Source organism: Trichosurus vulpecula, chromosome 4 (genome assembly GCF_011100635.1).
Source record: "Trichosurus vulpecula isolate mTriVul1 chromosome 4, mTriVul1.pri, whole genome shotgun sequence".
Lineage (NCBI taxonomy): Eukaryota > Metazoa > Chordata > Mammalia > Diprotodontia > Phalangeridae > Trichosurus > Trichosurus vulpecula.
The window spans coordinates 60,266,556-60,282,619 of NC_050576.1; the positions used below are offsets into that span (position 1 = coordinate 60,266,556).

The window sequence follows — 16,064 nt, forward strand, 5'->3', positions numbered from 1 at the left end:
GGTATATTCTCTCCTTCTGGGACCAATAAGCGACACTTAGCTCTGACACTGTTGATTCCTACCCTACTAAACCCCTCAAGATGGGGTCTAGACCCAATACCCTGTGATTTCATGGTCTAGGAAAGGTCCCCAAGTTTCCCCTCTCCGTTCTCCCTGACTCACTTGAAATTCTACCCTTAGAGCTTTATTTCTTGAACTTAATATTTTTCACCTAGTTTAAATGAAGCTAACTCTAAAGGTGAGCCACCTTCAAAGTTACAATCATTCATTTACATCTTTAGGTGAATAAAAGATGTCTCATTATGGCATGGAGAAGAATGAAGGCCATGCTCACTGATCATTAGCTCTGGTAGCTTCCACTGCAAAGGCTTTGAGTGTGGTTGGGACAATAGACTGAGTCTTCTTTCTTATAACTACAGTACTAAGTACTACAGAGGCTTATCACCAGGAGATTAGCCAGTTACCTAGCCATGGAGACCCCTGAAGTAAAGAAAAATATAAAAGAACCCCTGTATGGGGCTTCTCTGCTCTAGTGTTGATGGTAGAGTAGGAGAAAAGTGGGCAAAGATTGCTAAGAATCACACCATTTCTAGACTGCCTATAAACTTTATATTATTAATTATTTATACCTATATATTAGGTATACCTATAAGTACTGGTATTCTAATGGGAGCTCTTTTCCCAAGGAACAAAGAGTTTTCCTGCTCCTAGAACAACTAAATTGCATCAATCTTGATGTTTTTGCTATAACCTGAAACCAGGAGACAGGAGGAAATTGCAGATAAAAGCAAGGATGAGGCACAGGTTACTCTTGCAGAGCCAAATAAGGAAGTTGGTAGAGGTAATTTTTATCATGGTCTCAAAGGCAACAGGAAACATCATTTCATGGGGTATTTGGTCATCTTATTGCGCTGTCATTACAAGTATTTGCAGAAAGCACCCCATGTGAATAACTGCGGCTTATGTCCTGGCAATTGTTACAGGGGATTAAGAAGTAGAGGAATTCTATGAAGAACTTGATAAAACACTCCAGATTAAATCCAAGGGAGTGAGTGGCCTTGGAATCAGGATCAAATAGGTTCAGGACCTTGCCTTAGGCGCATATTGGCAAGTCACTAATTTATCAGTCATTCAGGGAGTTCTCTAAAACTATGAGCTACTGAAGAGTTGCTGATCTGCATTGAAGGAGAGAGTTTTCACACACTGATGAAATCACAGGACCAATCAAGCAATCAATATTTATTAAGTGCTTACTCCATGGTTCTGGTTGTTGTCCTTCATTCTCAAAGAGGACCAACATGACATCACTATGCTAGAGTCAAGTTTCAATGTGTCAGACTGTGGCTGATTGGAATGTTCTACCACAGGTTGGGCAGCTAGGTGGCACAGCGAATAGAACATGGGCCCTGAAGTCAGGAGGACCTAAGTTCAAATCTAGCCACAGACAATAGCTGAATGACTCTGGTCAAGCTTGCTCCATAGCAGGTACTGGGATAGACAGATACAAAGACAAAAGCAAAACAGTCTCTGCCTTCAAGGAGCTTAGCTTCTAAGAGGGGAGAGGGACTATACATACCTGTATAGATATATACAAAACAGATAGGCTGGTAATCTTTATGAGGCAGCTAGAATCAGGGCAGAGGGTGGATCAGGAAGGGCCTCATGAAGAAAAAGGTGGTGCCTGAGCTGAGGCATGAAGAGAAACAAAGGAGACCCTGCCCCTGCCTCCCCAAAACACTTTGATACCCAGGGACTTCAATGCAAAGGAAGAAATGGGCAAGGAGAGTGAAAAATCTGTTGGGAAACAGGGTTCAGGAATAAAGAATAAGAGAGGCTTTGGCCTCTTAGACTACCCAGAAGCTTCACTATATATGGAGGGGGTAGCCTAACTTTAAGGTCACCAAAGGATCTATTCTTATGGTATACAAAGGAAGAAAGTATACCAAAACCATGTCAAAAATCTTGGATCTCACATTTACCAAGAAAAGATGGCCTAAGAAATCAACATTTCTTACTGAGCCATACTGATAAAAAATGCATTTAATAAGAGATTGCTTTATGTCAGGCATGATGCTGATCACTGGGATATAAATAAAAGTAAGCCAACAAATCGTCATCTTGAAGGAGCTTGTATTCTAATTTGTTATTGAGTCATTTCAGTTGTATCTAACTCTCTGTGACCCCATTTGGGGTTTTCTTGGCAAAGATACTAGAGTGGTTTTCCATTTCCTTCTCCAGCTCATTTTACAGATGAGGAAACTGAGGCAAACCAGGTTAAGTGAGTTGCCCATAGCTAGGACATGTCTGAGGCTAGATTTGAACTTGGGTCCCCTTGATTCCAGGGCTCGGGCTCTATCCACAGAGCCACCTAGCTGTTTGCATTCTAATAGGGGAAGACAATACATAAAGGAGATCTGGAAGGGTTGGGGACATATAGGTGATATGGAAACCTGGGCCTTGGCAAGATGGTAATCCAAGGACAGAGTCCAAGTAACCAGAGGGGAGGAAGAGATGATATATTATGCTATAGTGCTGTCTGGAAGTAGCCTGAATGAATGAATGAAAAAGCATTTATTAAGTGCTTGCTGTATGCCAAGTACTCAGCCTAGTGCTGGGCATACAAATACGAAAAACAAACAAAGAGACCCTGCCTTCAGGGAGCTTATAGTCTAATGGGGCAGGCAGCACAGGTATGGGAAGTGATGATCAAAGAGCGGCCCTGTGGTCAGGACAGTTATAAGGATGCCTACTTTCTGCACTATATCAAATTTTTATGAGAGTAATCAGCACATGCATCAAAGACATCTTTGATGAGGGTATTGGAAGACAGGCTTTCACAAGTGATATTCCATAGAAGACCCCATCTTTGCTGTCACACTGCTGTAAGATGAAGAGAACAATGTAAGAGTCTATGCTTATTGTTTCTTGCCTATGAGAAAAAGCATTCGATTCAGTAGACCAAACTGCTGCCTTAAAGGCTCCCTTTCATTAAAGTATCTTCCTAGGCATATGTCAAACTTATACAAGATTCCTTGAAGGATATAACAACAGAGAGAATTTTCTTTGACAATCCTCTATTTTAATTTGTATCCCTGGAAGTTAACACAGTGCCTGGCACAATGTAGGCACTTAATAAATGCCTGTTGACTGGTCAACTGATGGTTAATTGCAGAGCTTGCTGTTTGTCCTTCATTCTCAAAAAGGATCATGATATCAGGGAGATGATGCCATGACATGCTAGTGAATTGGATTTAAGTGAGGAAGGGCTGTACAAATTCACCAGCCTCACTTTCATCTCCTCTCGGTCCAGTGGCAAGGTATATATCACGGTGACCAGAGATGGCCCAGGATTCAGTGGGGTACCTTGGCCTTTTCAAGCTAAGGTCTTTTCTAGGTCTCAGTTTGACTGAGGCAACATCCAATTCAGTGTTTAAGGCTAGGCAAGAAATGAGGCAAAGAATGGCCTCTTTAAAAAAAAATAGATTGCAAGAATGGCATAGAAAAGGGAGACATTTGCTTGCCAAAGGTGTTCACCACTGTCATGGAGGAAATCCTCGTGGAGTCCAAGTCCAGGAGGGATTCTTTAGGGATAAATTCAAGATCCAGATGAGATCCTCCAGATGCTCTGGTTTGTAGGTGATATTTGCTGATTACATCAATCAGTCATATCAATTCCTTCTAAATGAGATCTATAATCACTCAAAAAAAGCCCAAAAAACCAAACTTTGGCCTAATACCTGCATGGGCAGCTAGGTGGTTCAGTGAATAGAGTTCTGGGTCCCAAATCAGGAAGACCTGCATTCGAACCTGGCCTCAGGACATTTACTAGCTGTGTGACCCCACACAAGTCACTTAACCCTCCTCGCCTCAGTTTCCTTATCTATAAAATGAGCTGGAGAAGGAAATGGCAAACCATTCCAGTATCTTTGCCAAGAAAACCCCAAAATAGGGTCAAGGAGAGTTGGACATGACTGAACAGCAACATAAAGCACCTACATAGGAAAAACTACACAGGAAAAAAAGTAGATGAAGAATGCTTACCACAGGGTCTCAATCTGGGGGTCTGTGAAATTTTTATCAAAAAATATTTTGGTAACTATTTAATTACAATTGGTTTTCTTTGTAACTATTTTATGCAAATAAAAAACATTTTGAGGAGGGATCCTTAGGTTTCACCCAACCACCAAAAATGTCCATGGCACAAACTAAACTATGATACACAGTTCAATGAATAACCTCTAGAGCTTGTCCCTGAAACAAAGGCCTACCTTTTTCATACCAATAGTCTTCCGGTGTTATTATATGTCTCTGAGTTGTGAAGACTAGAGCTGAAGAAGTGAAACTGAGGATCACCTAAAGGACAATGGAGAAGCATGTGGTGCCCTGGGCAGGAGGCTCATGTACAGTGCACAGTACAAACAAGAGATTTGAAGAGGTGGACTCAAGGAGATAATCAAAGAAATATATGAGCCCAAAAGACTGCTTGTTATGTGGCCACATCAATGGATAACTGATTATTCCGTCATTATCTTCAAGAAATCAAAAGAAAGTGAGGGAGATCTCCAGCACATTGGATGGACCCTCTGTAGTGAATTTATGGGAGGGCATGAATAAGAGTCACAGAGGATGGGTAACCATGAATGGTTTGAGATCCGTATCAGTGAAGGGAATGGCTACATCAATAAGATCACAGAGCCATTTGAATATTTGAGTGAATGGAGGATCATAGGACTAGAGCATGTTCGATTTGGAAGGGTCCACAGAAACCATCTAATTCAACTCATAATTGAATGAGAAGCTCTTCTATCACATACCTGACAAATAGCCATCTAGTTTTTTGAAAAATAAACTCTTCTACTTGTTTCAAAAAGCCAACTTCATAGGTACAAAATGGGGCCCACTGGTATTTCTCTGATAAAGAACTGGGAGTTTTAGCAGATAATAAACTAAATACGAATCATTCACAGACATCACCACAGGCAAGAAAAATAATATAAACATATGCTACCTGAAGAAGTGCAGGGTATCTAAATGTTGTACCAGAAGTGAGCGAGACACACCACAGAGTATAAGTTTTAAGTGGAGAATTTATTAGCCGGCGGCCATTGGGGTAAGGCACCACAAATCAATGGCAATGTGTTGAGGTGACAGCTTGGCTTATAAAGGATATGGGGGTACAGAGTGGGGGGGGTGGGAAACAGGAACAAAGGTCCTGGCTGATCAAAAGATTCAGTCAGGTTATCCTACTAGTGGGATAATCTCATTTACATTCCTTGGTGGAGTCACAGAGCCCCAGGGATATCTGCTAGAAAGGGTCTGTCAGGTTATCCTTCAGTGGGATGGTCCTATCTATTGACATTTCTGTCATGGAGTCATGGAGTCCCAGGGGGTCTGCTAAATGCCAAAGATATCTGAGTCCATTCTTTCTGGGGGTGCTTGTCAGTAGCTAGGGGTTTCTCAGGAGTTCCTAATTTTCCTTGTATTACATAGGAAACAGAGAGGATAACTTCATTATATTCAGTCTCAGCCAGGGCATATCTGTAGTTTTGGGTTCAGTTCTGGTTGCCACATTTCAGGAAGGACACTTATAGACTGGAAACCATCCAGAAGGGCAATTATGGTGGTGAGAAACCTTGAGTTCCTGTTATATGAGGATGAGGTAAGAAATGGGATTGGGATGGTGAGGGACCTTGAATTCCCACCGTATGAAGATGAAATGAGAAACTTCACATGTACTAGGTAGATGGACAAGCCATTTAAACTTTCCGAACCTCAGTTTCTTCTTCTACAAAATGGAGGTGATGATTCTTGTATTATCCACCTTTCTTTGTTGCTGTGAAGAAAGCACTTTGTAACCTATAAATGCTATAGAGACATGAGGTATGGTTATTGACCTCTGAATCTGCCTCAAGTGCCTAACTGAGTGCACTGCACCTTGACAGGGAAATATTTTTAATGTCTAATTAATTGGTGTGTTTGCCTAATTTGATGTACTTGTCTAATTAATTGATTCCTTGGTTCCTTTTTCTTTCCCATAGAGACTTTTCAAACATTTTCCTATGCCTGCTGAAATCGACTTTCTTAAATATCATTATCTTTAGTTTGCTGAACTTTGTCCAATATTGAATATTTTGGGGCTGCCTTCTTCAAAGTAGACTTCCATATCTTCATAGGTTTTGTCCACTTCCTTTTTTTGAGAGTGCCAAACTAAGCAGGGCACCACAATAATAATGATGATTAATAACAACAACAACCTAAGTGACATTTATGGAGTGTTTCATAGTTTAGAAAGAGCTTTGCCTACATTATCTCATTTGATCCTCCTAAGAACCCTGTAAGGTAAGTACTCTGTCTTCTTTCCCAACCAGAAAGCTGTTTCTGGTGTTCTCCAAGTCAAGTGAGGTCAACAAGACTTTATTAAGTACCTATTCAGTGCTAGAAACGGTGCCAAGCTCCAGGCACTTTGAAAACTACATTTGATAGTATGTCAACTGATGTGATTTGCATTCCAGTAGAGGTCTGGGTTAAGCCCCCTATGCAAGCCTGTTCTATAATTTGCCAGTGTAGCACAGGTGCAGCTACCAACCCCCTACTCTCTTCAGTCCCTTTCCCTTCCTAGGTTAGGGCTGACTCAGTTACCCCCACCTGCACTCACTGCAGCATGTTGGAGTGGTTCATCAAAAGGGTAGACACGTGTCTATCTCTCATTCTCAAGGTCCTAGGGATAAGCCTGGTATGGGAAACACACTCCTCCTACTGATTACTGTAGCTGCAGAGCCCCTTTTGGCGTGCTTCCTATTTGTACAAATGAGTCACAATGACACCATTAACTTTTGACCATGACGCATTAACCAAGAAGGCAAGAACAGGCATAATGAAATTATAACAGTTCACCCATAAACCTAATCGCACTCTCTCACCAATACACAAAAATGTCGGGGGAGGGGAAGGGAAGGGAGGGAAGTAAGCACATGCTTACAGAAACCTACCAGTGAGATAGAGGAGTAGGAAAATCCCTGTGCCTGGGCTGATTCACACATACGATTTTCCTATTGTCACCAAGCAGTTACTTTGATTTGTAGTTTCTCAATTATATTCTTCCTGAAAACAGTTATATGTAAATGAACTGATACACAATAAAAAAACTGCAGTCATCCCCAACTTTAGTCAGTACTTGTGGACCTTGCTTTAACTCATATCCTCTCAAATAGTCTGGGGTCCTCCTCAAGCACTTGTATCTGAGGGGCTAGTTCTCTTAAGTTGCCCTCCTTCTGTATTCCTCACACAAATACCTCTTTCTGTCCCTTCCTGCAAATAGAATGTCCACACACAAAAGGGGCAACACCTATCATGGTGGCATTGGCAGCCAACGTAGTGAAAATCATCCCTACCAATATTCTGCTCTTGGTGAGAACTTCTAGCATCACCAGCCTTTCCCTCCCTAGGTCTTTTTTGTTGTTTGCCCTTTTATTCCAAATTCAAGCCTTTCTATCTACTGGTTCTTCTCCTTCCCAGTTCTGAAAATTATTGTATATACTTTCTTGATTCTCTCTTATCTTGCCTATCTTTCTTGATTAGGTCAAGTCCTCCCAGTTCTCTCTTCAAGGTTTTGTTATCTTATCACATCTCAATTTAACTTTTAGGGCCTCCTTTGAATTGAGCAGCCTTGCTTTATATAAACAATGTGGGTACTAGTTGTGTGACCTTGGGCAAGTCACTTAACCCCAATTGCCTTGCCTTCCCCCCTCCAAAAAAAAATAAACAAAATGTGGATAGACTGGGATTTGTCTCTTTTTCTCCTTCTTTCTCACTTTTCCTGGTGTCTTATCATGACCTCTTATTCTATCTGAAAGTTGAAGGGCTTTTGTCCTCCTACACATTATTTTTACCTAAGGTATCTTTCTTTTCTTCCTTCCCCAACGCCCTTTTTACTAGATCTAATAAACCTGTCCTGCTGTAGAACAATTGTTTTGTTATTGGGTTTGTCTCCCTCCAAATGGTAGATGACTCCTGGTACATTTGTAATTTATAACTGAGGGTTGAAACTCGGTAATGTCAGTAAGCTAATCTCAGCTTTTAGCAGAAGCTAGAGGTAAGGAGCAAAATGTTCTGTACCCACTTCTCAACACAAGCTAATTCATCAAAATACTGACTTCCTAAACACAAGTCTGATATTGGCCATTACCATTTTTTCTGTTGTTGCAGACGTGTGATTTCATTGATGTAAGGAATTCCTAGTGAGGAAACTTCCTCTACCAATGAAGACCAGCAGCAGCTGTTGTGCAACTTCTAGGCTTAGAGAATTGCCTGGGGGTACTGAGAATTTATGTCACCTGCTCAGGGTTACCCAGCTGATATGTGTCATGGGTAGTCCGTGGACCCAGACCTTTTACTGATTCTAAGGTCATCTCTACATCCATTAGGACACACTCCCTCTCCAGTTGGAAATTATATGGCAAAATCGGTTGTGGGTTACACCTTGATTGTAGTTTATATAGCTTGTGTGTTTAGATCTTTCAGTTTTAAATTTTAATTTAAATTCTCCCAATACTTTAGACAAACTTTAAGCAGGCACTCATGCCCATATATTTGCAATGTATAATTATAAAAACCAATGAAGCCTAAAGTAAGAGGATTATTAGCAAAAATGAAGAAGTTGCTCTTTATTGATATTCAGACAAATCTTACAATAACAGGACCCAAGCAATACTGAGCTTTAATATCCTTTAGGTAAGATTCTTATCAATTTAATTCAACCAACATTTTATTAAGGGCCTAGCATGTACAAATTATTATGCGAGGGATACAAAGATGAATAAACGACAGGGTTTCCGCCGTTGAGATGCTTGCATTCACTATAACCAATATGAATGTCCTTCACCTCCAGGTACTCCATGGTCTCAGATGCTGAAACAGAGAGTATTTTCATGGATCCCATTCACCTGTCATCAGCTGTTGCTGCCAAGCAGATCATCAATGAAGGTAATTAAAAATGAGAACCCAGGTAGAAGGTGCAGAAGGGAGGAGGTTCATCTAAAGATATTTATTACCTCGTTCCTGGAGAGGCTCACATTTTAAGCACATAGAATTCCAGAGTTGGAAGGCATTTTAGAGGTGAGGTCATCTAGTCCAAACAAAACCTGAATTTGAAGCATGAATTCTCCTCTATACCACCACCACCACCACTACATTCATCTACCCTCTGCTTGAAAACCTTTAGCTCACTACCTCCTGAGAACGCACATTCTATTTCTAATTGTGATCACGATTTTCCTCATGTTGATTAGAAATATGCTGTCTGTAACTTGCATTTCTTGGTCCTACACCTGGCCTCTGAGCCCCAGTAGGATAAATTATCTTCCATCTGGCAATCTTGTAGATAAAATGGCGATTGTCATCACTGCTCACTGGCCAATGGTTTTCTTCTGTTTTCTAAAGAATATCTCCAGTTTCTTCAACTGATCTTTTTCACTTGATGATCTCATTAGGCCCCACAAGTTCAGTTATCCTCTCTTGGCAGGTATTTCCCAGATCTATTTAGAGAGCCCTGGTCCCTTTTCTATGTTCCAATACCATATCACCAATTAACTGCCTTTGAACATTTTGAACTGGATGTCCCATAGGCATTTTTAAAAAAACCCAACACAGAATTAATTTCCCCACAAACTGTCCCATCTTCTAAACTTCCCTATTACACTTGAAGGCACTAACATCTTCCCAGTCACCCTAGCTCATAGTCTTGGTGGTATCTTCAACTCCTCTTTCTCGCTCATCATATCCAATCAGAGGCCAAACTTGCAATTTCCATCTACACAGTGTCTCTTAAATATGTCTCCATCTTTCCACTTGAGCAACCATTACCCTAGTTAAGGCCCTCATTCCCTTTCACCTAGGTTATTTCAATAGCCTTTGAATTAGTCTTCCTGCTCCAGTCCATCCTTTAGTCAGCTACCACAGGGATTTTTATAAAGTGTAGGTCTGAACATGCCATCCCTTAGTCACTAAACTCAAACTTCAGTAACTTATTATCTCCTCGATCAAATGTAAAGTTCTATGTTTGGAATTTAGTGCTCTTCACAATCTGGCCCCTTCCTACTTTTATAATCTTTTAAAATTCTTTTTTAGTCATGAGCATTTAATACATCTCCCTTCCACCTATTCCCACCTCCCACCCTTGGAAAGAAAAAGAAAAACCAAGTCCTTGTAATAGATATGCCTAAGCAAGCAGAAATAAATTCCCAGTTTAGCCATGTCTAGAAATACATATCCATTCTGCCTCTTAAATCTATTACCTCCCCATCCAGAGGCTCTTTCCAATCTTCTTCCATTCTATTGCCATCCACACATTTTATGGTTCGGTCACACAGACCTATTCGGGGTTTCTCACATGTTACTGCAACCCCCAGTTCCATGCCTTCACTGTCTTGCACTGTGTGATCTCCATGCCCTGAGTGCTTCGCCTCCCAGCCTCCAGCTCTTAGAATCCGTTGCTTCTATGAAGGATAGCTGCTATCGACAGAACCAGCCCTAAGGAAAATGAAAAAAGTTGCTTAGTCCCTTTTAGACCTTCTCTACACCCCAAACTCAATGCTCTCCTATCTCTCCCTGCTTTCTGAATTTTTTGGTCTAATTAAAATTCACACTATGGTATAAATGACTATTTACAGCAATTTCCCTGTGCCTGTCAAGGTTGCTGACGTCCCTCCCCCCACTGGTTCTCTTGGCACCAGTTGTCAAGTCTCGTCTATTATATCTCCACATCTCAACCATCCATCCCATTCAGTCCATTCTTAGCCACTTGTCGTGGTTCAGGCCTCCATCACCTTCCATCTGTATTATGACAACAGCCTCTTCATTTCTCTCCCTGCTTCAAGCTTCTCCCCATGCAAATACATGTTCCACATAACCACTAAATTGGTTTTCTTAAAGTGACCACATCACTCCCCTGCTTAAAAGCTTCCGTGGTACCCTACTGCATCTTGGATAAAACACAAACACTGCCTGGGATTTAAACCTATCACAATGTGTCTCCATTCTCAGAAGGCAGTGTGGTATGTTGGAGTCAGAAGACCTTGTTTGCCATCTGTCTCTGATGCTTAACAACAATATGACCTTGGGCAAGTCATTTAAGTCCCAGCTTTGTTTCTCCACTTGTAAAATGTAGTGGTTGAATTCAATAGCCGTCTGAGGTCCCATCTGAATCTCTATGTAAGACACTTTGATCCTATGATCCGGTCCAGTCTGATGGCACATCATTTCCCCTAAATACACTCCATTTTTCAGTCAAATGGTCTGACCTGGTTTTTCCTCATATACAACATCGCATCCCCTGCCTTCATACACAAGTTGTCTGTCATGCCTGGAGTGCTTTACCCCCTCACCTCTGCCTTACAAAATCCTTAGCTCCCTATATCTCACTCAGGTGCCATTTCCTGTAGGAATCCTTTCCTGATTCCCTCATTTTTTAGCACTCCCCTCTGCCCTCACGTGATTTTGGATTTACTTTATTTTGGGTATACTCTGCTGTGTACATGTCATTTCTCCCCAGGAGAATATAATCTCCATGAGAGCAGGGATTGCTTTCTTTTTACCTTAGTATGCCCAACACCCAGAACAGGGTCTGGTGCATTAGTAGGAACTCAAATGTTGAATCGAATTGTCATTGCTATGATGTGAAGTTTAAAGGAGAATCCAAGCTGTAAACAAAAGGAAGGAAACTAGGCAGCTAGGTGGGACAGTGGATGGAGCCTCAGACTCAGAGTCAGGGAGACCTGATTTAAATCAAGCCTTAGAGACTTACTAGCTGTGTGACTCTGGACAAGTCACTTAATTTTGATCTGCCTCAGTTTCCTCAACTATAAAACGGAGGTGATAATAACCCCTATATTCCAGAGTTGTTGTAAGGATCAGATAGGATAATATTTGTGAAAATGCTTAGCATAGCTCCCGACACATAGTAAGCACTTATTAAATTCTTGTTAAAAATTTTTAAATTAAATTAAAATACTGTGAAGTTGAATTTTAGGCCTCAGCAACTGATGAGGAGATTGGGGGCCGGGAGGAGGCAGAAACTAGGGAGAAAAAAGGATAAAATTCCAAATGTGATTTTATAAGTTTTAAGTGGTTGTCTCCTTCTACCACTGACTAAAGGTGATCCTGACTGCAAGTACTCAGGTCAATGCCCTCTACTTGTGGGTGGCTATTTACAGTATAATGTTTTACAACCCACATTTCTTCATCTTGTCCACAAGGATACCATGAAATATTTTGTCAATTGCCTTACCAAAATCTAGATAGGTGGCATGTACAATATTTACCAGATCTATCCATCTGATAACCCTAATGGGCATGCACAGGGCACTCACCTGGGCATGTGTAGTCAAGACCACCTTTAGACCTCTGTAGGGGAAGTAGACAACCCCTTAAAATGCCTTAAAATACTCCAAGTGCACAAAGTCTGACAAGTCAATGAAACATTGCCTTGTCTGTTCCAGAAAAGGCCAAACTAATAGGATACCCTTATGGAAAAGGAAGATGGTAGAACAAAATACAAATAAGATCGATAAAGCATTTATTAAGCACTTACTATGTGCCCAGGCACTAGGCTAACAGCTGAGAGCTAAAAAGCTGGAGGAGGGGAGAGTGTGGGAGGGTAGAGAAGGTACAGTAGAGGGGGAAGTGCAGAGAATAGAGCTGAGATGGCTTTTAAGTGAGCAGGGCTGGCTGTCATGGGTGCTTTCTCACAGGAGGAATCGACCCATTGAGGGGGAAAGGCCCTAGGGGTAGAGGCATTACCAGAGTGAGGAGGGTGCTGGGAGAAAGGTGGAGAAATCAATGTTTGCTTTTAGCCTTTTGGTAATGCTATCTGTCCATGGCAGAACTCAAGTCAAGGGAAGTCAAAACAGACACTGTGTGCCCTGGGATGCTGGAGTCTGCAGAGCAGCTGCTGGTCGAGGATCTATACAACAGGGTCAAAGAGAAGATTGATGACACCAGCCTGTATAACACGCCCTGTGTCATGGACCTTCAGCGGGCTTTGGTTCAGGACCGCCATGAGGCTCCCTGGAATGAGGTGGATGAAGTCTGGCCCAATGTCTTCATCGCAGAGAAGTGAGTCTGACTCAGTAATGGCCCTTTGCTCTAAGCCTTGTCATTGACATGGGCTCTTGCTAGAGTGATAGGGTGACCACTCCCACAGGGCTACTCCAAGTAGCCTTATACTCCTGAATAAGGCTGGACATTATCATAGTTTGTTTCACAGCTAGTTCAGACCTCATAAATTCTGTTGCCCAGGTTTGTCATACTCCACACTTTCCCAAGTACCCAGTGATCTCCTACGCTGAGCCCCTAGCTAAAGCATCCATCTAATCCCATCCTTAGGCAACTAGCTGACACAGTGGAGAAAGTACCAGGCCTGAAGTCAGAAAGATTCATCTTTCTGAGTTCAAATCTGGCTTCAGACACTTAGTAGCTGTGTGACCCTGGGCAAATCACTTAACCCTGTCTGCCTCAGTTTCCTCATCTGTAAAAATGAGCTGAAGAAGGAAAAGGCAAACCACTGCAGCATCTTCACCAAGAAAACTCCAAATGGGGTCATGAAGAATTGCATGTGACTGAAAAGACTGAAAAGTACTGTTGTTGTGTACAACAAACAACAAAAAGTCCTAATCTCCCTAGGCAGTACATGATGCTCTAGACTTTTCCTGATGCTGTCCCTTCCCCAGCTTCTTCCCACCATCTAACAAAAATTACCCATATCCCATTCCTCCACAGCTCTGCTATACCGACAAAAGGTACTATGGACTTAATCAGATCAGTTCATTCATGTTAGTGTTTCTTTGGGAATTAGAGATGATATAATATAGTTCCTGGCTACTTATCTCATAAGGTTGTTGATGTATATCAAAGTACTTCACAGGATGGAAAGCTTTGTATTGTTAGTGCTCCAATTGTAATTAGTAAGATTAATAACATAATACTTCGCAGATCCATAATTTCGCTGCTGTGGGTGCTCCTCCATTTGGGAGGTACTGACCCCTCTCAATTAGCAGCAGACATGGTAGATGGTCTTTGAGAGTTTCTGTAAATGAAAAATGCATCACCCTTCAATCAACCTGATGATCAGCATCTCTGAACTTCGATGGGTTAGTTTTCCAGATGACAGATTTATAGTTAGCCCATCAGCAGAGTCTTACTTGAAACCCTTCCAGTTTCGCAGGGCCAGCCTGTTATGCAAATAGCATGCAGCAATCACAACAGCTGCTATTGGGTTGTTACAGGCTCCTGTCCTCAACATCTGCCCCTTAAGCCAAAGGTAAAAACCCATTCTTGTCCGCTTCAAAGATTTCTTTCCACTGGTGCTTTGTTTTTCCTTTCTTCTCTTCCCACCTCCTTCAATCAGCAACTCTCTCCAAGCTTCTCTCAATGACTGAGTTCTAACGTTGTATCCAAGCCTTTTAACAAAACCAGAAGGTTCTGTAACTTTTACCTCCATGTGCCAGGAAAGGGAGACATCTTCCCTCGCAGTGACCCCAAAAGATAATGCTTCTTCTGGGTAAGTGGCTGGACTTTTCCCTAGCTCTGCCACTGGCTAAAAAAATGCCTTTTCCCTATTTTACTTTAGGAGTGTGGCTGTGAACAAGGGGCGGCTGAAGAGGTTAGGGGTCACTCACATCCTGAATGCAGGCTCACGGCACAGGTGTTTACACTGGACCAGAGTTCTACAATGGCCTGGAGATTCAGTACCTAGGTATAGAGGTGGATGATTTCCCTGAGGTTGACATATCCCAGCATTTTCGGAAAGCTGCAGAGTTCCTTGATGAAGCCCTATTGACCTACAGAGGTAGGTATCTTTTTAGCAAAGAGATCCCTGGGTCAGAGGTTATGGATATTTTCATCAATGTCAGCATAATTCCAAATTGCTTTCCAAGACGGTTGAATCCACCCCTAGGGGACTGTAATGTGAATGCTCAAGTTACTGACATTACCAAGTATTCCTGCTTGTGCAGGAATCAGTCATGTACACATCAGGCCTGACCCTTCCCTTGGGAGGCAATACACTGGTCACTTTTTGTCAGGTACAGTAACTTGGTGTCAGAGGATTCATTCAGTAAATTACTCCCCTCCTATTCAAAAGCTGGTACCTTGTTCACATGGCATTATGGGACTCCCAAGCATGACTAATTGAGGATCACAGGTTGTTAGAATGTCAGTTTGAAGGGAAAGGGGGAAGGAATAAGCACCTACTGATTACCCAGCGCTGTGCTAAGTGCTTACAAATATTACTTCATTTGAGTCTCACTGTGTGAGGGGTTAGGTGTGTGATAGGTGCTATTATGATCTCCATTTTACAGATGAAGGAACAGACAAACAGAGGTTAAGTGACTTGCTTTGGCTCACACAGCTTGTAAGCATCTGACGTTGGATCTGAACTTAGGTCTTCCTGACTCCTGGCCCGGTACTCTGTACCACCTAGCTGCCCAAGGGACCTTAGAATGTATCTTATGTTCGGCCCATTCATTTACACTTAAGGTACTGTGACCCGAAGTTGGAAGGATGATTTGTTTGATGTCATACTGCACTCTTACCAGCAGAATCAATTTCATTCATTCTCACCAGTCCTCTTCATTATGATAAAAACAACAGTTAACATCTATATAGCACTTTAATTTTTGTAAAGTGTTTTACAAATATTGTCTCACTTTATCCTCACAACAACTCCGGGAGGTAGGTGATATTATTATCTTAATTTTGTAAATCAGGAAACTGAGACTAGAAAAGGTTAAGTTACGTGCCCAGTAACTAAGTAATCTAAGGCAGGATTTGAACGCGAGCTTTCCTGATCCCAGGTCTAATGCATCATCTCCTGTGCCGTCTAGCTGCCTCACAACAGCCTCATGGGGGAAATGTTGTTATTATGCAGCTATAATTATTATTGTCCTGGTTCTGCCTCATTGTGGCAAAGAGGTAACCCTTGCTTCTCAAAGGTTGTGCCAATGGAACATCCGCTCTCACAAGTGTGACCAAAACAGAGAGGTTTCAAGTAGGCATCTGTCAATGAGTTG

The 16,064-nt window shown here is 41.8% G+C and overlaps 1 protein-coding gene across 1 annotated transcript in view; it reads left to right on the plus strand.

The window, feature by feature from the left end:
- Positions 1–16,064, plus strand: part of STYXL2 (serine/threonine/tyrosine interacting like 2) — a 30,379-nt gene that overhangs the window by 9,185 nt on the left and 5,130 nt on the right. Inside the window, 4 exon segments of the mRNA XM_036756416.1 lie at positions 8,888–8,982; positions 12,879–13,110; positions 14,624–14,684; positions 14,686–14,842. Coding sequence (XP_036612311.1) covers positions 8,888–8,982; positions 12,879–13,110; positions 14,624–14,684; positions 14,686–14,842 — 545 coding nt within the window.